Source organism: Lynx rufus, unplaced genomic scaffold, assembly GCF_022079265.1.
Source record: "Lynx rufus isolate CCGP_SWC_20201006 ecotype Redwood Valley unplaced genomic scaffold, mLynRuf1.p SCAF_12, whole genome shotgun sequence".
NCBI lineage: Eukaryota > Metazoa > Chordata > Mammalia > Carnivora > Felidae > Lynx > Lynx rufus.
The window spans coordinates 23,201,876-23,228,188 of NW_025814826.1; the positions used below are offsets into that span (position 1 = coordinate 23,201,876).

General features: G+C 41.3%; 1 protein-coding gene across 10 annotated transcripts in view; it reads right to left on the reverse strand.

The window, feature by feature from the left end:
* Positions 1–26,313, reverse strand: part of EYA1 (EYA transcriptional coactivator and phosphatase 1) — a 163,692-nt gene that overhangs the window by 116,034 nt on the left and 21,345 nt on the right. For 2 of the 10 annotated variants that reach the window (XM_047073760.1, XM_047073753.1), the window contains 4 exons: positions 24,393–24,470; positions 12,819–12,888; positions 12,352–12,494; positions 8,611–8,733 (listed from right to left, as the gene is read on the reverse strand). In XM_047073760.1, coding sequence (XP_046929716.1) covers positions 8,611–8,733; positions 12,352–12,494; positions 12,819–12,888; positions 24,393–24,470 — 414 coding nt within the window. Of the gene's footprint in view, positions 1–3,368; positions 3,374–8,606; positions 8,773–12,351; positions 12,498–12,818; positions 12,889–24,392; positions 24,471–26,313 lie in introns of those variants that run through there. The other 8 variants (XM_047073759.1, XM_047073752.1, XM_047073761.1 and 5 more) reach the window with 5 other exon arrangements.

The following is a 26,313-nucleotide window of genomic DNA, read 5'->3' on the forward strand; positions in this document are numbered from 1 at the left end:
CACTGATTACTGCTGCAGCTGGATTTCAAAAAAAAATCTGATACCATTTTCAGTACCCATTAGCTGAAATAACACAAGATGCCAAAAGAAACGAAATGGAATATTACTTAAAAAAAAAAAAATCACCTTCGGCACAAAAAAAGTTCTAGAACGCAAAAAGGCCATGAACTAAAATATAAATGTGAGTAGACCGGCAAAGAAGTCAGGGAGAAATTTTGAACATCGCTGCAGGCTACAAGAGCGATTCTTCAGTTCGAACTGTATTGTGTCACTGTATGTCAAGAAGTACAAATCTCAAGTGCTTTGTCACGCAGATTGTAACAAAAGGTTTAAGATTCATTTTCTGAAAGTCATGCATCTTGGAGTTTGCTAATTTTCCTTGTGAAAAATGTCAGGTCTACGGACAATGAAAAAACCTTTCAGAGAACATCTTGCTAAGCAATTCTGAGGTTCTAAATGCCTCATACACGGAAACACTTCGGCTGTATATGTGAGAAGCTATGGACAGGCAGAACAAAGGAAATAAGGACAGTTTCGCTGACCGGGTTGTTATTAGATCATTTCCACTGGATCACGAGCCCCAGAGAAGTGAGGCATAGAGAGGTGCACAGTGGTCCCCCTTGCCATACACTCTTCAACCCCTGCCCTCCTTTGTGTCTTCTCACTGGTTTGAACCCCAATCTCTTTAACAGAACAAACAACATAATATACAAAGAGGCAGTTAGAATGTGTGTTATCTTCCTCTCTAAGTGAGAGCAATAAAGCCTAAGGAAAATAAACAAAGCGAAGTTTCCAGAGCCTTCTAGTTTCCGTGTGTGTCTGTGTAGCCCCTCCTATCTATTATGGCAGATCCTGACACCTCCCCAGTGCAGAACGAAAGGAATGCACCACACTGAATTGCTGTTTGGGGGCGGTAAAACACTCAGAAAGGCACTGTATGCCCCCACCTCCCATTCTGGGATGCCCTCAACCGGCTCCTTCTAGAAGTATGAACACAAAGGAAGACTGCTTTGAACAAACTATGATCATAGAGCAACCAAGATTTTTATTAGGCTAACTTCCAAATTCACTTCTTCAAACGAAGGGAACTAGGGTCCTGATGAATCTTAATATCAATCTTCTTTGTGGCATCGACCCCTCCACCTTTAAAATAAAATTCATCTATTTTAGACCTATTACCAGACACCAGAGATGAAGAGATGAGTAAAGAGGATCACTACTTGCAACCATCTAGAATTAATAGAACTAAGTTATTATGGGATGCTGGGTTTTCCTCCAAGCTGAGGCTCAGCTAATTCTAACCCAATCTATTTTTTTTTCGTTCATGAAAGTCTTTAGCACGTCCTTACCTTAAATAAATTGCCAAACACAATGTCATTTTCTTCATGTGACTCAGCCTCACAATTACGAACACAGTTTCTTGTTTTCTGTGGGAGATGGAACTATGAGCCTATATTGTGTGGAACGCGGGGGTAAATGAAAGGTGGTGCCAGCAATAGCTCTGGAACGTGCATTAAAAAAAATCTAACTAAAAGTTTGATTTCAGGTCAGTTGCTTCCTATACATAAACAGTCAATGGGGCACCTGGGTGGCTCAGTCGGTTGAACGTCCGACTCTTGGTTTTGGCTCAGGTCATGATCTCCCAGTTCGTGAGTTCCAGCCCCACTTAGGGCTCCACGCCGCTGGTACGGAGCCTGCTTCGGATTTTCTCTCCCTGCCCCTCACCGGCTCATACTTTCCCTCTCAGAACAAAGAAATAATAAAACTTTTTAAAGAAGTGAATAAAAACTAGTGTGTGACAAACTGGGCAGATATTCTGTGAAATTGGTCAGTAAATAAAAGGCTGAAGCAGTTTCTTCTAAGAGGATTTTTACACGGACACACACTCACACACGCATATGCATACTCATATGCATACACACACGCACACACAACACCCACGCCTCACTATGGCTGTCGGGGCCCTTTGGCCAGCAGCACTGAAAACACTGTCTACGCCACTTGCACAACTGACCCAGGGTCGCCAGGGACCCGTTTTCCATACATATTCATCCATTCGGCTAACCCATTTGCATAAAGTTTGTCAATGGCCTGTGAAGGGAAACCTCCTCACACCCTTCCAAAACGTCTTCCAGAAACACGAAGGCTAACCCTGGGAGCAGGGAAGTATCAACGCTAAAAGCAAGGATTCTACCTCTTCAGGGTGAACCCTACAGTGGTCTATGAACAGAAACACTTTCTTGTCCTCTCTTAAACTTGTTTCCAAACTTTCACTGGATGTACAAAAAGAGATCACTAAAGCAGAAACAGAATTTTCTAGCGACCTTACAGCAAAAGGGAAAGCAATCAGACTTCCCAATCCATGAGGTTTTACTTCATGGGCTATTAGTATCAGTGCATAGAAAACAAAAATTCAGGGGAGCCTGGGTGGCTCAGTCGGTTAAGCGGCCGACTTCGGCTCAGGTCACGATCTCACGGTCTGTGAGTTCAAGCCCCGCGTCGGGCTCTGTGCTGACAGCTCAGAGCCTGGAGCCTGTTTCAGAATCTGTGTCTCCCTCTCTCTGACCCTCCCCCGTTAATGCTCTGTCTCCCTCTCTCTCTCTCTCTCAAAAATAAGCAGTAAAAAAAAAAAAAAGTTTAAACGAAGAGAAAATAAAAATTCAGCCCTTGTTTGTCTTAAAATGAGGCACATGCAGGATCCACAGAAGCCTACCACGACAGAAGTGCTGAACACTGGAGCTGGAAGGATCCAGAAGGATCCCCTGGACCAAACACGGGCAGCATGTATGGCATACTTCCCAAGGCTTGGAAGTGGCAAATACCCACAAATTACCAACTAATTCTGTTCCTCAAGTGTCATAAAAGTGTTCAAGTACAAACTGCACTCAGAAGTGCACTTTCTAAAAAGCTTTCTCCTAGAGCTGGTATACAGTTATATATGAATTTGTGTGACACAAGGTCTCAATTATCTAAAGAGCAAATCTGTCCTCAAGAATATATACACTATAGGCAACTATATCTTATATTGTTGCAGCATTCTATGAGAGGCTTCCCTATTGGTACTATGATTTAAGTGCAGTACAACATAACAGGGTCCGACTGTTCTAAAAATCATTCTCCATTTTGACACATCCTTTGGCGTTTTCAGGTTTATCCCTTAAAGTCATCATTCAGGGTCCTCACATGGATGGAGACAATAGCCCTCAGCACTAATCCCTGCAGCGTGAACATTAACCGTTTTGCTGCACGGGTACTAGAGTATTCCATCTCTGTGTAGCAGAATGTCACGTTCCTATCTTCTTTCCTCATTTTGATTTCTGAACTACACAATTTGCCGTTTATGTGGCGGCTGCCTTTTCTTTTTCTACCAGTTCTTCTTGCTCAAAGTAGAGCTATGACTAAGGGATTACAGAGGCGCGAGCACTCGGATGATGCCTCCTTCTTTCCCACCACTGCAGAACTAAGTTCCTGTCTTTCACAGCAGCCCTTCTGTGCACTCACTGCTTCTCTTCTCCAACGTCTGCCACCCACGTCAGCAGCACAGCCGTTTCTCTCTTCTGATTTTCTTCTTCAGGTCCCTGGCTGTTTCTTCTGGTCTCTCCACCAATTTCTGGGTCATGTACAAACAGCCTGATCTGTGTTGATAGTGATTTTCCTTTTTGCCAGGACATTAGCTAGATCTGGATTTTTTTTTTTTTTTTTTTTTTGCTATGCTTACATGGTTATTGGGTTCTTAGAGTTCTCTTGGCTGGTTTTATAATATATACACATATACACACACATATATGTATGCTTATATAAGCATATATACATACTTTTAGTATATTATGTACATACTAAATTTATATATATGCCTGCACAGATATACTTTTTTTCTCCTGCGAATGGGAGTGAGCATTTAAGTATTTGAGAAAGCTGGACAGTAATAACAACATTACTGGGGTGCCTGGGTGGCCCAGCTGGTTAAGCGTCCGACTTCAGCTCAGGTCATGATCTCGCAGTTTGTGAGTTCGGGCCCCAGGTTGGGCTCTCTGCTGGCAGCAGCCTGGAGCCTGCTTCGGATTCTGCCCTTCCCCTGCACTCTCTCTCTAAAATAAACATTAATTTTTTTTTAAATAATAACACCACTAGTAAGTAATAAATAGGAACCACATCACCGCCACAATGAGAGCAGTAACAATGAAAACAACCATTTCAGTTCTTACCATGGGCTACATACATGTTGGTCAGAGTGATTTACCTGGATAATCCCAATTAAATCTCACTCCACCACTACTAGAGTATATAATATTATCGCCACCCGAGAGAAGAGGAAGGACAGATGTGGAGAGGTCAAGCCCTGTGGAGCAATGGCAGGGCTATTCAACAGGCAACCTGACTCTAAAACCTACACAATGTTTTTTAAGTTTGATTATTGTGAGAGAGGGAGAGAAAGAGCCAGTGGGGGAAGGGGAGAGAGAGAAAGAAATCCCAAGCAGGCTCCACGCTGTCAGCGCAGAGCCGGATGTGGGGCTCGAACTCATGAACCATGAGATCATGACCTGAGGTGAATTCAGCTCAACGGACTGAGCTACCCGGGTGCCCCTAGAACCTACTCCATTAACCAGACGGCAAGGTGTCACCGTGCCTTTAGTCTAGCCCTTCTATGCCTGATGGAAGCACATCTGTCCAAGAGGTGATCACCATAAAGTTTCTTTCAATGAACCAGCATAACACAGTAAGCATAAGACGTTTCAGTTTGAGTCATTTGAGTTACTAGAACATGTCTTCTAGAATTGTGAAATTTTAATATCATGAAATCCTAGTAGCTAAATCTCTGAATAACTGATGATCACACCTTATATTTTAAAGGTGAAAAGATCGTGGGAAAAAAGCTAGGTAAAACACTCCCAAACCACTAAAATACATATAGTTTCACCTAGGATTCTAAGAATGTTTAATAGCGCTAAGACTGATCTAAGCAGAAATCGCTGTTATTCATTAAGGATCAAATAATTGGGATAATGTTGAAAATAGTTTAAGACATTATAAAAATTTTTATATTAAAAAAAGATGTACTGAAAAAACACTCAAAGACTAATAGATTCCTGCAACTGGATACACAATATCATTTAATAATAGTGAAGCATTTTTCATAATACACTTGATACTTATAAAAACACATATTAATCAGAATTTCAGTATTTATCCAAATCTGGCCATAAGAGGTTTATAGCATATTATATATCATTACCATCGCCACACTAGCATGTTTCAAGTTAATAGCATATAATGATCTGGCTTGATATGTGGAAGTCATATTATATCTAATCATCTAAAATTGAGTCAAGGGCCATTATAGAAATACCCATATAAAATAATATCTCATTCATGGAAAATGGGTTCTGAAATCCCCCTGGAAAGGCCATCCCACCAAAGGCTGCACAAAAACACAAAGAAGTTTTAATGCAATATCCAATATGCCCAGATGCAATGGAAAATATGGGTAGAGAGGCAATGCTATATTTGGTACTGCACGTGTCTTTCTTTTTTTGAGAGAGGGAAGGAGAGAGGGAGCGAAGGAGGGGCAGAGAGGGAGGAAGAGAGAAAATCCCAAGCAGGCCCTGTGCTGTCAGTGCATTTCGAACTCACGAACTGTGAGACCACGACCTGAGCTGAAACCAAGAGTCAGAAGCTTAACGGACTGAGGCAGCCGGGCTCTCCTCTTTATTTCTTTTTTAAAATCAAGAGTTTTCCTTCTCCAAACTAACTTTCTTTCCTCCTCCTTCATTTCCACGTTCTCTCTATTCTCACACTATGTTTATACTCTGACAGTCGGTTAGTCCTCTTAGGAACTCATTCGGCCTTATGAGCTTTTGATCTTAGAGAAAGAATAAAGATAACTTTCAAGGATGTTATCTCTCAAACTCTCCGAAATTGCAAGACTAGTTTTTCCCCCTAATCCTTCCAGGACTGATAATTTAGCAAAATACAATAAGGTATTACCAAAGGAATGAAATGAAAAAAGAAACGAGAGAGGGTGTAAGCCCCATTTCTTAGAATTATTACCTGATTTAACCAACCTGAGATTTACTATGGACCAATACAAGTTTCTAAACACTTAAAACTTCTCTGCTCAGCTCATTGTGGATGGGTAACCAAGAGGCTGCAGACGGGCTTGGGCCCAGGAACCACACGCACTGAGGAAGCTCTCCTCTCGCGAGAAACCTCACATGCCTCCTTCCGACCTTTAGGACCTGCTTCTCTATGGAGAAGAGGCTGTGGTGCACTTAACTTTTTCTCCCATAGTTCTCTGTTCTTGACAAACGCAAGCTCCAGAAGCAAACAGGCCTTGTCTGCGTTATGGTTCATCTCATTACTACAGTCTAGGACTACTGAATTCATTAACACGATCTCTTCAACTCTTTTTTTCTTTTTATCCCTTTACTCAAATAATCAGCACATGCAGGAACATAATTCTTCCTTTGAGGAGCGTTAAAGTTCTGGAATCTGGCATATAAGTAACATCCCTCTAACAACACATATTATCTGGGGTAAGCCAGCTTTTATTTTGTAGCTACCAAATATATCAGAATTTTATAACTCAGCTATTTTTATACCAAAGGCAAAAACAAGTATGAAAAGATTAATAGATCTGGTCCCATTACATTTTAGTTTAAAAAATGAGAAGCTGGGGCGCCTGGGTGGCGCAGTCGGTCAAGCGTCCGACTTCAGCCAGGTCACGATCTCGCGGTCCGTGAGTTCGAGCCCCGCGTCAGGCTCTGGGCTGATGGCTCGGAGCCTGGAGCCTGTTTCCGATTCTGTGTCTCCCTCTCTCTCTGTCCCTCCCCCGTTCATGCTCTGTCTCTCTCTGTCCCAAAAATAAATAAACGTTGGAAAAAAAAAAAAAATGAGAAGCTGGAAGTTTACCTATGAAATATTATAAAAGTTTACAAATCTTAATAAAAGAAATAATAAGACAAAGAAAAACACTGCCATGGAAGAAAAAATGATTATCTTCTCAATTAAAAAATATATATGATAGTAATAAAATCTTGTACCTACTAAAATGACAATTTTTACAAAGATAGTACCCAGAGGCACCTGAGTGGCTCAGTCGGTTGGGTGACCGACTTCGCCTCAGGTCCAGATCTCCCGGTTCGTGAGTTCGAGCCCTGCCGTCGGGCTCTGTGCTGACAGCTCAGAGCCTGGAACCTGCTTTGGATTCTGTGTCTCCCTCTCTCTCTGCCCCTCCCCTGCTCGCACTCTGTCTCTCTCTCTCAATAACAAATAAACATTAAAAAGAAAAATTAAAAAAAGAAAGATATTACCCAATGTGTACATGCTAATACACAGCCCTTGTGTAAATATATAACAAATCTGTAAAAGAGTCTAAAAATTTACTTAGCAATTCAGGCTTAAATTTATTCAAAGGAAATAATTAAAAATGCACATAAAATATTCATGGCATTGCTCTGGACTTCTAACGAAATGGGAATTATTAAATAAAATATATATATATGAAACTATGCAATCATTAAAATGATGCTATAGAATTGAGTTTATTGATGTGAAAATATGTTTACAATATATTGTTACTGAAAAGAAACAGGTTGTAATATTATATTATACAATATGGTCCAATACTACATATCTGGAAGAATATTAAAGTCATAATAGTAAATATGAAACATTATTTTTCTTGTTTTCTAACTTATTTGCAATAAACAACTATTTTAACGTAATGAAGAATAAAAGATATAAAAGAGATAAAAACTACAAAAAGAATGCCTTCAATCAAAAAGTAGTGATAAGGGATTTAACTGAATTGTGGCTTGGCACCATTATTAAGAGGCTGAATGGGATTAAACTGGTCTTTGGAAGCAGTATCTTGAAGATGCATTGAGTGGTTGTCAATTTAATCTCTTGGTCATTGGTAGGTCATTTAGTTAACACATATCACATACTGTACTTCTAGAGCTACAATAATGACAGTGAAGAAAACAGCCCCTTTAAAAAGGTTGGCTGGTAATGCCAAGCCCCAGAGGTTTTAGCACATATCACACTCCAGCCTCTTACATCATAACTTTGGGTTTGTCATTCCTTTTTTATTTAAAAAATTTTTTTTCTTTTAATGTTTGTATTTATTTTTGAGACAGAGAGAGACAGAACATGAGCAGGGGAGGGGCAGAGAGAGAGACACCCACACAAAGTCCTAAGCAGGCTTCGGGCTCTGTGCACACGGGGCTCGAACCCACAAACTGTGGTGAGATCATGACCTGAGCTGAAGTCGGACGCTCAACCAACCGAGCCACCCAGGCGCCCCTGTCATTCCTTTTTTAAAATTGACAGAGGCAGAGGCGGAAAACTTCAACGTCACAGGGAATGTTAGAGCTTTTTGAAAAGAACTTCAGAGACGATTCGGTCTGACCCCTTGAGGTTATAAATATGGAAATTTAGGCCCAGAGAATAGGTAAGTGATGAGCCAAAGCAGAACCAGGGATCTTGCCTCTAAGCCCAGTCACTTTCTATCACCATTTACTACCTACACAGAACACAGGGCTCTACTTTAGAAGGTAACTACTGGACTCCAGGATTAATGAAAAGGCTGGTGTCAGTGTGTATACAGACCTTGCATCTGGTAACTATACGGTGCCTGTCCAGGTTGAGGCGTACCAAAGCTTGTGCCATAGCTGAGAAATCCCGTCTGTCCCGGTGACTGAGACTGTGACAATCCACCTTCAGTCTTGATGCCTGCCCACAATGCACCTAAATCAGTTAATGACAGCTTATCTATATGTTCATTTCAAAAGCTGGTAAACACCCCCCCCCAAACACTCCCACAACTGTTCAGTCACAAATGCTTCCCGATATTATCTCAACAACCAAAGGTATGCAAGCTTAGAGTGAAATACCCTAACCTAGAACTTCAATGAAAACAAAACGAAACAAAACAGGAGTATTACAGATTTGAGCGACTATTCCCATTGTCCTTTGTTTTTCCGATTTACCTTTTCTATAAAATTTAACTCCGGTGATACAATTTCTAGATTTAGTTTTGTTGTTTTATAAGAGGTTAAAAGATGATCTCCTTTAGAATCCAGCAATAGCCATAATTAAACTTCAACTAGATTGTTCTAAAAGTCACTGTGTAGATTAGTGTCAAAAATCAAAATTCTCTTTTCTAAGAGGAGATTAGAGTCTCTAGCCTCACAGCATTTTTTTCCTTTTTTTCTTTGCTCTTTCTGCCACAAAGATGATTTTAGCACTCAATTCATTTTGAAGTCAGAGGGAACAATATTGGGCACAGAACCAAGCAACACAGGGGAAAATCTCCTCCCAACCACCCGATCCCACCAGAAAGTAAGCACGAAGCTAGGAGGATATTAAAGGACTGTATCATATAGAACAACATAGTGATTTACAAACAAGTAAAGCTGACCAATAATTCCCTTTCTGTCCCTTATAGTTTCAAGTATTTATTCCAATATTATTGTTTTAAGTGTAGCCTAAAGTACGCTTTCTTTTTTATCATTGTACTATAAAAATCATGTGTTTGTGGCCTCCAAATACTTCCCAGAATGCCAGGCTGACATCCGAATTTTAGGACTTGGGTTTGGCAGTATTGTTGTGCAGGGCTCAGCGCTGGATTGTAATTAAAGACAGTCATGAAAGTTAACAAGGGTCCTTAATTTCCACAGAAGGAAGAGAGCAAGTCTTCTGCCAAGCGAATCCACATTTTTGAATAATTTCACTTTGCACTTAAGATAAATGATATCTTTGGGATCTAGAAGACACAGTAGTCTCACAGTTTATTTCCATTTTAGGGGAATTTCATCAGTAGAATGAACTTAGGTAACTTTCCTGAGGCAGTGGAAGAATCTGACTCTTGGCTGAGGGAGCCTACAGTAATTCCTGGCGTATCTCTACATAGCCTCATGATGATCTTAACATTTATGTCTTAAGAGAAGCTTAACATTTAACAAAATGTGACTTTTCCCCCGCACAGGCAATCCCAAACCAAGAAGCAACCCGTCCTTATCAATGGTCCCTGGAAAGACACCTGACCCGGCCAGGTGGCTTGATGGCTCAAGGAACTCCCTTTCTTTCCATGTGGTCACCAACAGGGATTTCCCCCTGCTCTGTCTCCATTGGGGGTTCTATTAATCTGCTTTGAGTCTTCCTGTACCACCTCTGGTGTTAGCCTAGAGGCTCAATCTTTGTGATGAGAACAGATAAGGAAAAGCAGGAAGAGGCAGAAAACCCCCTCCGCTGCACCTGTCTCCGGGGCTTCCACCCACAAGCCTGCAAACTCATCATACTGCTCGGCTCTATGCCAATCCAGAGAAGAGCGTTAAGCTCTCTTCTCCACTGATGTATTATTCCCACTATGAAAAGATTTGCCTAGTTTTTCTTACAGGGTCTAAGTAAAAAGCCAGGGGGCACAAGTCCTGGGAGAAAGTCTTCTAAGACCATCTGGACCTTGACTATCAGCAGTTAAAAACCCTGACCTACGTGTTCTTCCTTCACAAGCAAGCAGAGGGGAGATGGCGGTCGTACTTTTCAATGCACTGGCCCAGGAAAAATAGAATGCCTGGTCAGAAGCACTGGGAGCATCTCTTTGTACTCAAGGCCCCCAAAGAGAAGGAAGACAGTGATCAGGAAAATGCTGAGGACTCAGGAGATTTATAAGCACAGATGGCCCTGGGGTCAAAGCCCTCGACACGGAGCCTTGCCCTTACCATCTCCCGACCCCCACCTCTCCCGTTAAAATCCCTATCCTCACTCTACCAGTTCTGATTTGAACCTCAGAATCTCTGCTCCTGGAACAATTATCTCAGACAATAGGGACATCCACTAATGGTTCAGTACTGGAAGGGTCCTAGACCACAGCCCGGAAAGTGGCAAAGGGCCCTACCATAATTGAATGGAGAGGAGAAGGAACAAGACAGGAGCTGTGTGAGTGGCAGTCGAGGCAATGGCATGAAGGGCACCCTCTCCTGGCAGGCCTTTACATTTTGAGAATATAAACTGGGGACTGCCTCAACTCACATTATAGTGTTGAAGCTATGAAATTCAAATCCGAGGTCCTTTTTCCTCATTTAGCACGAGAATTGGTTAAGAGTTGATGGCAGATAAAATTGATCTATATCTAACATTATTTTCAGAAATCTTGCGTAAAAGTTATAGAAATGCAAGACAATTCTAGGAAGTCCATCTTATGGTTGTTTCTAAAATCTGGCTTAAAAATGCCTAGCTAGGAAAAAAAAAAAACCTAGCTAAATAACATTCAGTTCTGGGTAATTTTGAAATGAAACCATAAAGGGTAAAATCATATATAATTTACATTTTAATTTCGGTATATTTTATAAGAAATCTATATATAGTCGATTTGGTTTGGGGTAAAGGTAGAAAATAAAGAAGGAATAAAGTAATTTGCCTTCTAATTATTAATGAAATGCTTAAAGAACATTATTTCTTTCAATATACTGCTATAAGCACAGATTTATTTATTTTATCAGTCCTTTCCTCCAAGCTTCCATGTACGTTTTCTTGATCGCTAGATTTTTTTCTTAAGGAAATGTTAATAATTCACTTTCTTTCTACTCAAACAAAGTGCAATGTGTGTAAAGTTGCAATTGCAATTCAATTGAAGAAAAGGTATCTTGAAATCCTAAGATTTCTTAAAATTAAACTTTGGGGTTTTGCTGGATTTATTTTTAATTTACAGGTATTGACCCTTTAACAATGGAGTTAAATTACACCAAGATAAAGGTAATCTCCAGGTGGGAAGGAACAAATAGGGATGTGAGCTTTAAAGGTTTCCTGCTTTGCCTCTTCAAAGGGCAGCCCAAGCTGTGATATATAGATCACTTTTCCTAATGGTTGATAATGCTGAAATTTAAAAGTACTACCAGCCTCTCGTTCAGAGCAAGGATTTGTTGAATTCTGTTTGTACTTCCCTAATCATAGCTAGGCATCTGATAAATAGGAAACGTATCTTTACCCTAAAAGACTTCATTCACAGAAGTTTTATCTCAAATATGCACTAAAATGCTTTGGATTCCACAACCGAGTGCTCAAGCGGCAAATTAAAAGTTGAGCTACCAATGGTGGGGGGGGGGGGGGGAAGGAGAGCAAGACGGCATACGAACCACGCAATCTATCTGCCACTGACGTCTTCCAGAGAAGTAGCCCCGCTTCTTACAAGGCTCGTTGAAAACAATCAGATGAAGAATTTAGACACAAAAGGTGATCACACCTTCTAAAGCGGCCCAAGATGACAGTCTTTAGGTACCACTCCTATGAACCTTGCCCCCACACACAGGTATGCCCATTAGATCCCACCACTGAAGTAACGGGATTACTCACCATATGAGGAAATTCCGTACGGCTGTCCCGGCTGTGGGTATGTGACATATGCTGTGGCTTGTTGCATTCCTGTGGTAAACTGTGTTTGCCCATATGCAGCCATAGTTTGTGAGGAAGGGGTAGGGAGAATATGTGGGTATGGTCTGCTATTTGTCAGAAATGACAGAAAATAGAAAGCCCATGCATTAGATGGAAACATGCAAGGTAACTGATTAACAACCAAATCACAAATTGCAGTTAAAGACGGTCTCTTCAAGTATAACTTCCAAATACAATACACAAAGTACTGAAATACTTCAGTATCTCTTCCAGGTGACGCTCAAAAGAAATTTGTGTCAACACATTTACGGTTCTGTGAAATGCACTTTAGTTTAAATCAAGATGGAACATGTGGGCACAAAACATGACTTGAAATAAGGTAAAAGATTACCCAGAAAAGGCATTTATTGAGAGAAAATACATCTTACTTGGAAGGGTAAATCTGTGGTGGGGAGAACTGGTGAGTTGGTCTTGGGCTGAAGCTACTGCTCCCAATTGCTGGAAAAAAAAAAAGAAAAAGAACACATAACAGTCAAAGCAAAATACGCAATCAGCATAAAACGCTGATCTAGTTTGAACGACAGGTAGCCCATACGAAATGGCCAGCATTCAACCTTTTGGGCCTGAAAAAAAAAAAAAAACAAAAAAACGGCAATTTCATGCAGTCAACCCAAGTGAAAATCTATGGAACAACCTTTGGGAACTGATGAAGTGGTTCTAAGTTTAGATTAGGTCTTAGAAAGTGGTCACAATCATCTGAAATAGCTGGCAGCTGCAGGGTAAGAGGACAAGGAGTCCTGGCCACTGTGCAGAAGGGCCCGCTCAAAGGGGGGCGGGGACGAGGGTGAATTTGCAGGGCTGGGCGGGACCGAAAGGTCACCTGGCCTATTGTGTGCGCTCAGGGACACACACACACCTGACCCTGGATTAACGGGAAACGCAGTCTAATCTTCTCCCAGGTGAGCAGAAATGGGGCCGCTCCTCATTCGCCTGCGTGAATTTAGCAACATTTTTTAGTAAAAACGCATTCCTACGGCGCTCTTAAATTTCTCAAGTTGCAAGCGAAGCCTGATCTTTCTTGTACTGAGGCAGTGTTCCTGGGCCTTTTTCAGTGAAACGTGCTTAACTTCAGTTATTTAAGTTAAAAAAATAAAATAAAATGTTTTTGTTGTTGTTTAAAGAGGTTATTCAAATATTCAAGCAGAATTTCATTTCTTTTTAATCACATATACGTTACTCAGTAGGTCTCAGAAATGCACTAAACTCTGCCATTCTTTTACGCTCGTCCTGAACTAAAACAAAAATCCATTTTTGTTAACATAAGGCCTTAAAATGGTAGTTCTCAGCTTTATTGTAAATAGGGGCGATTTTATGTACGATATATATTACACACACATATACTTATATATATACCCACAGCTCTATGTGTTTCCATGTATTACATATAAATACATGTAAATACCCCTATCCTCTACCCTCTGCCTAGCTAAGATGTATAGTCTTTGGGTACAATTACAAGATATAATAGGTTCATCTTCTTCTTCCAGTAGTAATCCCAGTCTTCAGGGTCTCTATCATTTATGAACTATGCTGCGTATTACAATCCTTCTAAAAGCTTCCATGCGCTCAAAGTCTGATACATTTTTCATAATGTCCCATCAGTCCACGTATACTTCTCAAGCCCAGTTTTCCATTTGGGTTCGGGAGAACAGCAAGTAGAGTTGGACCAGAATCCGGATCCGGAACGATCCTTTCCTTGTAAAGCAAGCCGGCCTCGCGCAGTGACCGCAGATCCAGATTCATACCAGTGCTGCATGCCAGCTGCCAGACTTCAGCCACGTGGCTCTCAGTTTGGCAGAGTCGGGGTCCGCGTTAAAGCGAGGGCAGGCCAACTCAGCTGGTGTGCCCCGACCTGCGGGCGCGTGTTGAGTCACTATTCCGCACCAGCCGCCGAGCTAGATGCCGCGGATGCAAACACGCAAAGACAAGTTCTGTCTGTCACATGTGGGGAGGCCGACACACAAATAGCCATGGGGGGATTAGTTAAATATTGCAATTTATAGAAGGGAGGGATTAGTGCGAGCACACTTGGACAACAAGGACTACCACCTGCCCAGGTCATCCTCGACTACAGCCTTTCCTGTTCTCCTTTGCTAAGCCTGAAAAGAGACCAAGGGCAAAGTAGATATACCCGGCAGAGTAGCTGGAGGAGGAATACCTTCCCTGGACAATCACAGTTCAAAACGACTTTAAAAAATAAATAACTAAACCAGAACAAAAACGCAATGCGACCGGATGGTGGAAGCCACAGAAATCCCTTTTATTCTTGCCCAGCTCTCTCCCTGGGTTTTTCAAACTGTGGGTCAGGACCCATGATCACAAACTCAACTTCACAGGTTGCACCCAGAAGTTTTTCACAGGTAAACAGAATAACGGAAGAGACTGTATCAGGCTTATTACACAGGGTGCGGTGAGTTCCGTGAAGCTTTAAGGTTGAATGTGGAGTATAGGTGTGTACACATGAAGAAAGAGATAGGGGTGGGGGGGTGCTCAGCGTGTGGTAGTTGAGCACAGGTTCTGGAATCAGAATTTAATTTCGGCTCAGACTGAAGTTCCAACTCTTCTCTTTGATCTTGGTCCACACAACACAATTGTCTGTCCCCATTTTACATATGGGGCATAGAACTTAAGTAACACATTTGAGCAAATACATGGGAAAGGTGGTATTTGAACCCACGACTGCCTGACTCCTTCCATCAAAACATACTATTTCCTGACCTCCTGTGAAGAAACACGAAACCTCAGAATAATCTCATTTTCCCTCCCTCCATTTCATGAGTCACAAGTCACCCATCCCAAATCCAGATACCGCCTGTTGAGCTGTTCTGCACACGCCATCCCCGCTCCCCTGTCCCGGCTCTCGTTAGCCTCTGTCACGTTCTCTGTGTCCCATCTGCGGACCTGAGCACAATACTGCACTGCCACCACAGTGATCTTTCTTTTTTTAAAATTTTTTTTTTATTTTTATTTTTGGGACAGAGAGAGACAGAGCATGAACGGGGGAGGGGCAGAGAGAGAGGGAGACACAGAATCGGAAACAGGCTCCAGGCTCTGAGCCATCAGCCCAGAGCCCGACGCGGGGCTCGAACTCACGGACCGCGAGATCGTGACCTGGCTGAAGTCGGACGCTTAACCGACTGCGCCACCCAGGCGCCCTACAGTGATCTTTCTTAAATGGAAACTTCTTTATGTCCATGTTCCAGCTTAGGAGCTCTCAACTGTGCTCGCATTATCCCTAGGAAAAATTCCAAATTTCTTGGCAGAGTCCAGAGATTCAATCATCCCCCCTCCCCTGGGTTTAGTAATATGTAGCCTCCTTGGAGTTGAGGACTGCCCACACATGCCATGCGTGCTCATCTTCGTCTCGGGGGGCTCTTCAGACCAGACCCTCTGCCCTCTAAGGCCTTCTCCCCGCCTGACAAACACTCCTCCAGTGGGACTCAAACATCATCTTCTCTTTCCGATAATATCTTCCTTCTCTGTACCTTCTTGAAGTGCCGTAAACATTGGCCGTGTAGCACTTAACCACGCTGCATTATAGTTAACATGTGCATAGATGTTCACTTCCTCTGCTAACCATGAGCTTCTGGGGCCAAGGACCCCTTGCTCTTTTGTTTCCTTGGCACCCGACAGGGCCTGGCATGTGGGAAGAAATCAATCAACAATATGAAGAATGTGAAGAAATAGGTCATAAGCAAAGTAGATTTTTTTTAAACCCTGATGATGTGAAGGATGGTTAAATTTTTTGCAGTTATGTGTAAACATACAAAATAAATCTGATTCAGTCCTTTGGCCATAAAATTTGGAGTGAATAGTATTTGTTTTTAGTTTATTTTGAGAGAGAGAGAGAGAATGAACACAAGCAGGGGGGGAAAGAGGGAGAGAGAGAGGGAGAGAGAGAGAGGGAGAGAGAGAGGGAGAGAGGGAGGGAGAGAGGGAGGGAGAGAGGGAGGGAGAGAGGGAGGGAGAGAGGGAGGGAGGGAGAGAGGGAGGGAGAGAGGGAGGGAGAGAGGGAGGGAGAGAGGGAGGGAGAGAGGGAGGGAGAGAGGGAGGGAGAGAGGGAGGGAGAGAGGGAGGGAGAGAGGGAGGGAGAGAGGGAGGGAGAGAGGGAGGGAGAGAGGGAGGGAGAGAGGGAGGGAGAGAGGGAGGGAGAGAGGGAGGGAGAGAGCCAAACAGGCTCTACACTGTCAGCACTGAGCTCAACACGGGGCTCCATCTCACAAACCATGAGATCATGACCTGGGCAAAATCAAGAGCCAGACGCCCAACCGACAGAGCCACCCAGGCACCTGTGAATAGTACCCTTTATAAAATACATGTGAATAAGAAGCTGTGATGTTGTCTGGGTATCTTGCTACTAATTACCTAACGATGTGCCCCTAAAATGATTAAATATTTAATGCCATATAATGAAGCCCTATTTTGGGGGATTTCCCTAAATCCGAGCCCCTACAATTTTGTGTGGACTAAAGTCTAGAATCTTCCAAGTCATACCTCAAGTACTTTTCCTCTTAATTGCCTAAAACACCTTTGATTTTTAAACAATTTAGGAATTCTGATTACTTTTAAATTTCATGGGACCAGAACACCCTAAAGCAAAAAGAACGCTCCCAGATCATTCATCAAGGTAAATAAAATGGTTCTTTTACCATTAGTAAGCTCCAAATTACACACGCCAGAGCCTTGAGACTGTATGGGCAACTAATGCCTCTCTCTGTTTTAGTACATTTGTTTCCTATTATGCCATTATTTCTCTTCGTTCTAACCTAGAAGTTAAAGAACCTCCCTAAATCTTTGTTGTGGGAAGGGAGGGGAGGACCTAAGCTTGAGAATCTCCTGAGAAGGTGAACAGAAACCCCCAAATTAGCAGTTCCTCCTTCACTGCTCCCATTTCATTAAAAACATCACTCAGATGGACAAGTTGAAAGTCCAAAAGTTTTGACTCTTCTCTTTCCTATCATTTCATCATAAATTCAGCCAGCTCTCCCTTCAGAATATGCCCTTTACTTGACAACTTATCCCTTCTCTCATTTACCACCCTGTTGCAATTATCAACGTGATGGCTACCGGGGAGTGGTGGTCAGGACCCCCCTCCCCACACACAGCCTCACCCTCCTCTCTTTCTCCTCCACTCCTTTCCCCTAATGGAATCCTGGCACATTTAGTCCCGCCTCTGTGGCTCTTCTAAGAAGGACACGGGCTAATACAGTCCTCTCTCTTCTCAGCCAGGGCAATACCGGTCTCCCTGTTTCTATTTACCCTTCTCTCCCCTCTTCTCCCATAAAGCATTTTCCACACAACAAATGCTGATCTCTTAAAAACATATATTGGATCATGTCACAACTGTCCCCAACTCTAAGCCCCATTATCCTCTTACATTTAAATTAACCCAAACTTAAAAATAAATTACATAAAATACATACATACATAAACTCGAACTTATTCCCTAAGATCTCTGCTCGTATGCTCACCCTTCAGAGAGGCTGTCCCTCTAAAAGAGACCCCCAGCCACTCCTCGCTATATGCTTTGATCTGCTCTCATTTCTGTTGTAGGCTATTTACTTTCACTACCACTTAGCTCTTTATTACCTGCCTCACCCACGGAACGAAAACTCCTTGAGGGCAGGGACCTCATCTACTTCATCACTGCCATAATTCCACCACCTAGAACACTGGCTTATATACAGTAGGTGCTCTACACATAACTGTTGAATGAAGGAGTCAGACCCAAAAAGTTACATCTTTTTACGAGCAATTAAAAGACAAAGAAATCCTATTTTTCATACATGACATTTCTTTCTCCTCTAGAAGCATTCCTGTTCCTATTTCTAATTTTCAAACACTACCAGACATCAACATTATATTGATGACCATTATATTATATGATCATTATATTACATGATTATTTGATTATATGATCAACATTATATTATATGATCAATATTATCAACTGGCACTTCATTTAACAAATTAATAACAAATTTAGACTTTGTGGAAATGGAAGAAACAGAAGGCAAAGATATTTTGTAATCCCTAAAAACATTCTTTTCAACCTCAACTGCTCTTAATACATTTAGATCGCTAAAATACTGCTTTTCAGTGGTAAATAGTAAATGGGCAGAACATCATTAAATTTTAAAAACATAATAACCTTGCCATTTTCAATTCGGCAACATGCCTTTGAAAATCACCTGCTCTCCTCCAGTCTCCCCATATAAGGATACCTGGGGATTTCCCTGGAAAAGAGGGAGCTTCATTGCCTCCTTAATGCTTTAAGATGCTCAGGTTCCTTGAGGCACAGAGGTGAGACGGCTACTACCAATGTCAGCATGGTTCCAGTTCCTCTTTATCCTTGCTATTGCCTCAAGACACCCAAGGTTGACATGTGAATGAAGTCATCATGGAGAAGGAAGCAGGAGGAGTGACCACAGAGGTGAAGACCGTTTTGGAGTCAAATGCTCAGAGATCGCTTTCTCCAGGCTTCTCTTTTTCTTATAAACCCTAAGTCCCATTCACAACTGCTCCAGCAGGCCATTTTTACATTTTCACTCAAGAAAGGCAGAAAGAAGGAAGGAAAAAATCCCTAGCGTACTCCATCCCCTTCTCCATCGTGCGACATGGAGAATCAATCTATGGAAAACAAGATCCCCTATAGCTGCAGTCTCTTCACCAAACTTTCCTTCCACCTTCTGCTAAGCCTTTTTCCAAGGACCTTGCTTCTCCCGCAGAGCTTCTTCCAAGTAGATCCTACTCATTCTCTCAGATTCCAGATATTACAAGAGACCTGAAAAACATATCCTCACTGCTTTTTCTTCCAAATCGTTGTTGTTTGCTCTCCCACAAGGCCTTCCTTTTCTAAGATTTATGGCAATTCTTAAAAGCTTCCATGAATGACCCACCTCCTAAACATGGCCTCGCATTTATCAAAAACTTTAATATTTGACTATGTCCACTAACAAGTCCCAACGTTGTCCTGGGTTATGTATCCAACACTTCTCTCATTCCATCTAGGCCTCAACTCTAGTCTTCTACTCCAACCATCAAGCTCAAGACCACATTGTGAACCTCCCCCCCCCATTCCACAGTCTTGCACCACAACAGCGTCAACCAATTTATTTGTTTAGTTAACATTTACTGACCAGCATCCATACGCTCAATTCCATGATGGGTGCTAGGACTATAACTGTAAGCAAGCCAAATAAAATTTCTGTTCTCATAGTGCTATGGGTTAGCAGGAGGAAAAATAATACAAAGTAATTTTAAAAGTAGTGATGAAGGCTGAAGAAAGGAAGTACAGAGGACTGACTATGGAAGCATGTGGTAGAGGTCTCACTGAGTTTTGAGATTAAGGAAGAAACATCCTCTCCTTCCAGAATTTTCTTTCCTCTAGTCTCATCTGTTCTCCAACGTTAGCATAGATGCAGGACCCCTCGACAGCCTATTTTCTCTCAATTTGTTATCCCTTACTTTTGCTTTAAAAAAAAGAAAAAAAACTTTGAGGCTACATGAATAATTATTTTAAACTCTTACTGATACCTGTCCTTTTACTTCCACATTCTTCCCTGCCTTACCTGAAAATCCTTAAATATCATTTTCACCTGAGCAGCAAAACTCTTGTAGAGAAAAACTGCTCTGCCATAAAGGCTCCACATTCATCGTTCTACCTTTGTTTGGACTCGGGCTCTATTGCCAACCTTCTTTTATATTCCAAGCAGCCTTGGGCTTCCCAACTCCTCATGGCATCTATTTCATTCTTCTCATTTTTTCAAGCTCACAAGCCTATCACTAACAAATGAGTTGATAGCTCAAAATGATTTGCTTCAGAGGAAAAAGTAGAAGCCATCATTCATTCATCCATCCATTCATCTAGCAAATATCTAAGTGCCTAACTTTTTAAGTGTTGAGCATATGAATGAACAAAGCGAGCCAAATCTTCGCCATCACAAGCTTACATTTTGGTGGGGTGAAAAGCCAACAATAAAACTAATACACGAGTAAATGATACAGTTTGCTAAGGGCTGTGTTATGGTGGTTAGCATGTTAGAGAGACTGGAAGCCTACAGTGAGAGTTTTGTAACACTGAGTAGGGTGGTCGGGGTGCCTTATAGAGAAGGTGATATGAGAGCAAAGACTCAAGGTGATTAAGGAGTCAGGCAGGTAGGTGTACAGAGAGGTGCCCCAGGCAGAGGGACGGTCACGGCAAAGGCGCCGACTGGAAGCATGTCTGGCATGTTGAAGGACTAGTGGGAAGCAGGCAATAGGTCTGATGGCGCTCTTCGCTATTACAAAGAATCAGCATTTACTCAGAGATGAATGGGAGCTACTGGAGGGTTTGAACAGAAGAATCGGACAGGAATTCCCTTAACGTAGTGTCTCGTCCTCTACTTCAAACTCATGCACGTTAACTTCCATTCCGTTGTTCCGGATGTTTCTGTGGAAAAGTTATTCCTTTCTCTAAGGCAATCCACTTCTGTTTTGGATTTAAGCCACTGCTGTCCCAGCAGGGACCTCCCTCCATCAGTTATCCCCATTTTGCCTACACCTTTCACCTCTACCTCTGTGAAGTTTGTGTTGGCAGCCAAAACCACTTTTTTTTTTTTTTAATTTTTTTTCAACGTTTTTTATTTATTTTTGGGACAGAGAGAGTCAGAGCATGAACGGGGGGGGGGGGGCAGAGAGAGAGGGAGACACAGAATCAGAAACAGGCTCCAGGCTCTGAGCCATCAGCCCAGAGCCCGACGCGGGGCTCGAACCCACGGACCGCGAGATCGTGACCTGGCTGAAGTCGGACGCTTAACCGACTGTGCCACCCAGGCGCCCCAACTCTGACTTTCTAAATGCCGTCCTCAGCCCCATATCTTACTTTCTAATGGACTACCTTCTCTTCTCCTCTCACCGCTTACGTACTTGAAAGACCCTTTTCTCCTCCCTGTCTCCACCTTATTGGTTAAATCACTTCCTCACCTTATTGGTTAAATCATCCATTTATTCCCTGAACTTATGACCACATAGATCTGCTAGGAACTATGCTGGCAACAGAAATGGGGCATACAGGCAAGTGGGCACAAGGGGAAGAAAATCACTACTCACTGAAACTGCTGTAGGCTAAATCTATTGATGTTTCTCATGGATATTTTATTTTTAAAGGTTATTTATTTTGAGAGACAGTGAGAGAGAAGCAGACAGACAAGGGCAGAGACAGAGGAAGAGAGAGAATCCCAAGCAGGCTCCACACTGTCAGTGCAGAGCCCGACACAAGGCTTGATCCTGTCAACAGTGAGATCATCAGATGCTTAACCGACTGAGCCATCCGGGTGCCCCTCTCATTGATATTTTATTTTGACATAACTTGACACTTGAATAAAAGTTGCAAATAGAGTAGAAAAACTTTTCCAGATATTGTTTACCACAATTCCCTAAACGCTAACGTCTTAGTAGCTTAGTCCTCTAGTCCCTTTTTCATTATATAAGTGTGTGTGTATAAATACGTATATCTCATTTTTTTTTTTGGAGTTGCAGATATGATGCCCCTTTGCTACTACCTCAGTGTATATATTTAAGAACAAGTTAGTTCTTTATCACAGGTTATCGATATCAGGAAAAATAGCAATGCAATATTATTGTCCATAGATACTTAAAAAAAAACTTCTCTCATTTCAGTACATGACTTTAAACTTGCACTTCCAAATTACTACTTTTAAAAAGTATGAATGCTATACACCTTCACTGTAAGATATTTTTGAAAAAAAGCAGAAGGGATAAAATTCAAATTACATTCTATTATCCAGAGAAAACCACCATTAATTTGTATACCCATATACAAAGACACATAATGTTTAAAAATAAATGGATTATACAGAGCATATTACTCTTTTGTAACCTGCTTGGTACAAAACCTTTTGTTACTCTTTTGTAACCTGCTTGGTATACCTACTTGGTATAGTTAACATTTCCTCATGCCGTTCAGTTTTTTCAAACCTATTTTTAATAGCTGTATCCAAATCTCTCACATAGACGGTGCTTCCTTGAAATTCTTCCCTGCCTTCACTTGCAACTCAATCCTCTTCCTTCTTCCCCAGTTGAAAAAAATCAGTGTTTTCACTTTATCCCCTGCCCATCTCTCCATATTGGTCTTCCCGGGATTCTGTCTTCAACGCTGTTTCAGCCCACTAGCTTTAACTCTCTGCACGCTTCCAAAATTTCCTTTCTAGGTCTTTCCCAAGCTCCAACATCTCTGAGTGGATGTTACCTCCCACTCGACATGCCCCAGAGGGAAGGTACCACCTTTCCTTCTCAGTCATGCTTGTCTTGCATTCTGTCACCTTAACCTGTCTCTGCCTCACTCACCCCTTGTGCTCATTGGTTGCTATGCCATAAATTCTACTTCACAAATACATCTTAACGCATCACTTGTCCACACCATTGCCAGCACCTCCTCTCTGGTGTTAAATGCCAGAAGATTTTATCTGGTCTCTCCACTTCAGTTCTCAAGCCCCCCTCAGTCCTGATAGAGTCTGGATTCTGTATGGGAACACAATCATGCAACCCCCTTTCTCTGATGTCTCCTACTGCTCTCAGGACACAACGCAAACATCATGTGGAACACGCAAGCCTGGTCAGACTCTATCCTGACCCTGTCCAGCATGCTGTCATCACTCAAACTGCACACACCAGGAATGCTGAGCCACTGGCAATTCTAAATTCTGTGCCTTGGTCTGTTCCCATGGAGTTCCATCTGTCCAGCTTCCCCCTCCTCATATTTTCTCCCTCCCCCTACCCTATGTGCTTTATTCCTAGTCATTTTTTAAGGCTGAGCGAAGCCATCATCTCTCCCAGGAAACCTTTCTTGCCCACCTCATCCCAACCTTGTCTCTGTTGGGTCCCTTCCTAGGTGTTCTCGGGGATCTCTTGGGTTCCCTCTGGAAATCAAACTGTAATGTCATGATCTGGTTACCTATTCACCTCACTAAGCCTCAAACCAGGGCCACTCTCATGTACCTAAGAATCCATAACGGCACCAAGCACATTCTCTGGTTTAAGCTGGATTCTAGTAAGTGTTTTGTAAAAGAACTCATGGGCATAACACCTTTTTGTTATTTCCTTATTGCTTCCATCTGGTATCCTAAGTATAAAAGTTATACATTTGTATTTCATGCTATATCTATGTATAACTCCTTTTAGTTGTGGTATGCATTAAATAAGTGATCCTGAGAGCTGGAGTAAGTCAATCACAAATTTATGTAAGTATAGCATTTCCGTTTGAGAGGTTTTAAAAACACAGCGGATAATATAAAAAGGGTTAAAAATTTAAGAATTACTTCTGATAGAAATAATTTCTTTATTGAAATAGTCCAATCTGGGTAATCTGGCAAATACATAATCACAACCTCACAGTTACTTTAATATCACAATCACTTTCCTATCAGTAATTTCATTAACAAAGATGTGAAACTTGTTTGTGGGAGGCAGGCCTTGTTAACGTGAAAGAGATCAAAACTAACTTAAGGATTGAAAGCTGCTTTATAAAGTGTTTAATTAGATCTATAGTTGACATGACAGGAGGACAGTTTCTAAGACTCCTTAAAGAGTACCAGAAGCAAAATTTTGCCTAACTAAATACGCATGATTAGAAAAATCATACAAATGAGAGAAAAAGGGAAGGAGTCACTAACATAAAGATAATTTAGTAAAGGGAAAAGAAACAAAACCCCTTTTGATTTTGTCTTCTTGATAGGATATCAATATTTTCAGCAAACACTTCATAACATTGGATAAAAAGAGAATTACAAGAATGGGACTCTGCATAAGGCTCTATTACATTTATATAATACATACACACATGCATATACACACAGATATATACTTGATATATCTAACAGTTTCAATAAACTAAGAAAAACTATGTTTTGTATTAATGTGAAAGTCTAATATATATTCCTTACCTGAACCTGAGAAATTGTCTAAAGACCCGTCTGCTGTTGTTGAAACTATTTCACTGCTGCTCATTGGCTCTGTTTTAACTACAAAATAAACAACATATATCATATATCCAATTAATAGTTATTTGTAAAGGCATGGTGGAGAAGTTATAACATTCAAAATAGTTACAAGAAAATCACTCTAAAAGCCAGTCTTTTAGTATTTGAATGTAATTCAGATTAATATTTGTAATAGCATTTTTACAAAACATACGCATGTTAACGGTTTTCTCCTTAAGTTAACAATCCATTGTGTCAAGCTATCCTTTAAAAACAGAAACACTTTAAAAGTAGCTAAATGTGTTACCTTACATATTTATTGAAATGCTTATTAACAAATAACTTATATCTTAACATTTATATGATGTGGACATGAAGTTATTTCCTTGGGTATGTAGCCATTTGACCAAACAGAGCCAAAAAGCCATGATACTCAAGGACAGGCACATGCTTACGTGTGTGAACACACACACACACACACACACACACACACACACACACACACACACACACACACTCCTAGTTATCCAGTATAGCTGAAAAACAGAGTGCTCAATTTAATGGATCATTACAACCACTCAGTCGTATCTGGCGGCCAATTTATCAATATCTGATGTACTTGGTACCAAAACCACACTAAATGTAAATGAAGCAGAAATTAAGTTTTCCATTCTAAAAGAAAACCAATAGCAGACAGTTTGTCAAAAACATATATGATCTTTAGTAAAGCCCCTTGGAGCTGTAAACTAAAAACATTTAGACTTATGCTTTGAGTTATTGAAAGCAATCCACTCCACTGACATAGTCATGGTATTATTGACCCCTATCAAACAGATAAGCCAGACACCTCAGAACATTTGCCTTTTTCCTCAGATTTAGGTTTAAAAAAAAAAAATGAAGAGAGAGTATTATTGCTTTCCTTAGAAACAACTAGTGAAGTGCTATCATTGAGATTTGCCTAGCCCACTTTGTGGAAGTTTTACACCCCCCACTAATGGGTTTCCAGAAAGATGGCAATAAGATCTTAGGGGCTACTTAAAAATCAGTAACATGTTTCCCAAAACGAAGGTCCTACCAAGAGAATATTTGGGGTGGCTTCTCTTACAAGTAAAAACATTCTGAAATGGGGAAGAATGATGGAGAAAATGCAGTTTTCCTTCTCTCAACATTGACAATTTCTTATAAACATCAGGCAAATAACAAATTCACCCTCTTTGACCTTTGAATCTTTTACTAATACATAATGAGTGGTTTTCAAATAGATAACATAAATAGTTGCAGCAGATAGTCACTTACAAAAAATTATTTAGGCTGCTTCTAAACACATGAAAAATAAAACCAGGAAGTCTAATGGGAATCACTGCAATGGATTGTTTTCGTGTAGACCAAACAATAGGGTCACTGAAGTTTTCATTTTTCCACCAGTTGTTTGGGGTTAGAAGTCTTAGTTGATGCTATTAAATTCTGACACAGGCCTGTATTTCCCTTTTCTCTTCACACCTCCAGGCAACCTAATGATCTTGTTCTTCATAACCATTATACTCCCCAAGATTGTGGAAAGTAGGTCCTCTACTACTGGTACACAGGTCCAAAATTTCCTACCCAGTTGTCCACATCCTAGCTTTCCTCCCTGAAAGAACAACTCATACAGCACCCTGTACCTATAAAGCAGTAGCTCTATTTCACTCTGTACTGGACAGATTACCACAGGGATCTGAACTCCAAATCAAATACCATATACTGATCAAAGACTACAATCAGGCCCAAGGGGAACAGGTCATACGAAGTGCCTCCTACTGTCAGACTATGGACGTCATGATTAATCCTTTTAAAGAATTCTCCAAGGAGGTCTCAGAGCACAATTTACAAGCTCCCTAGCTAGGTA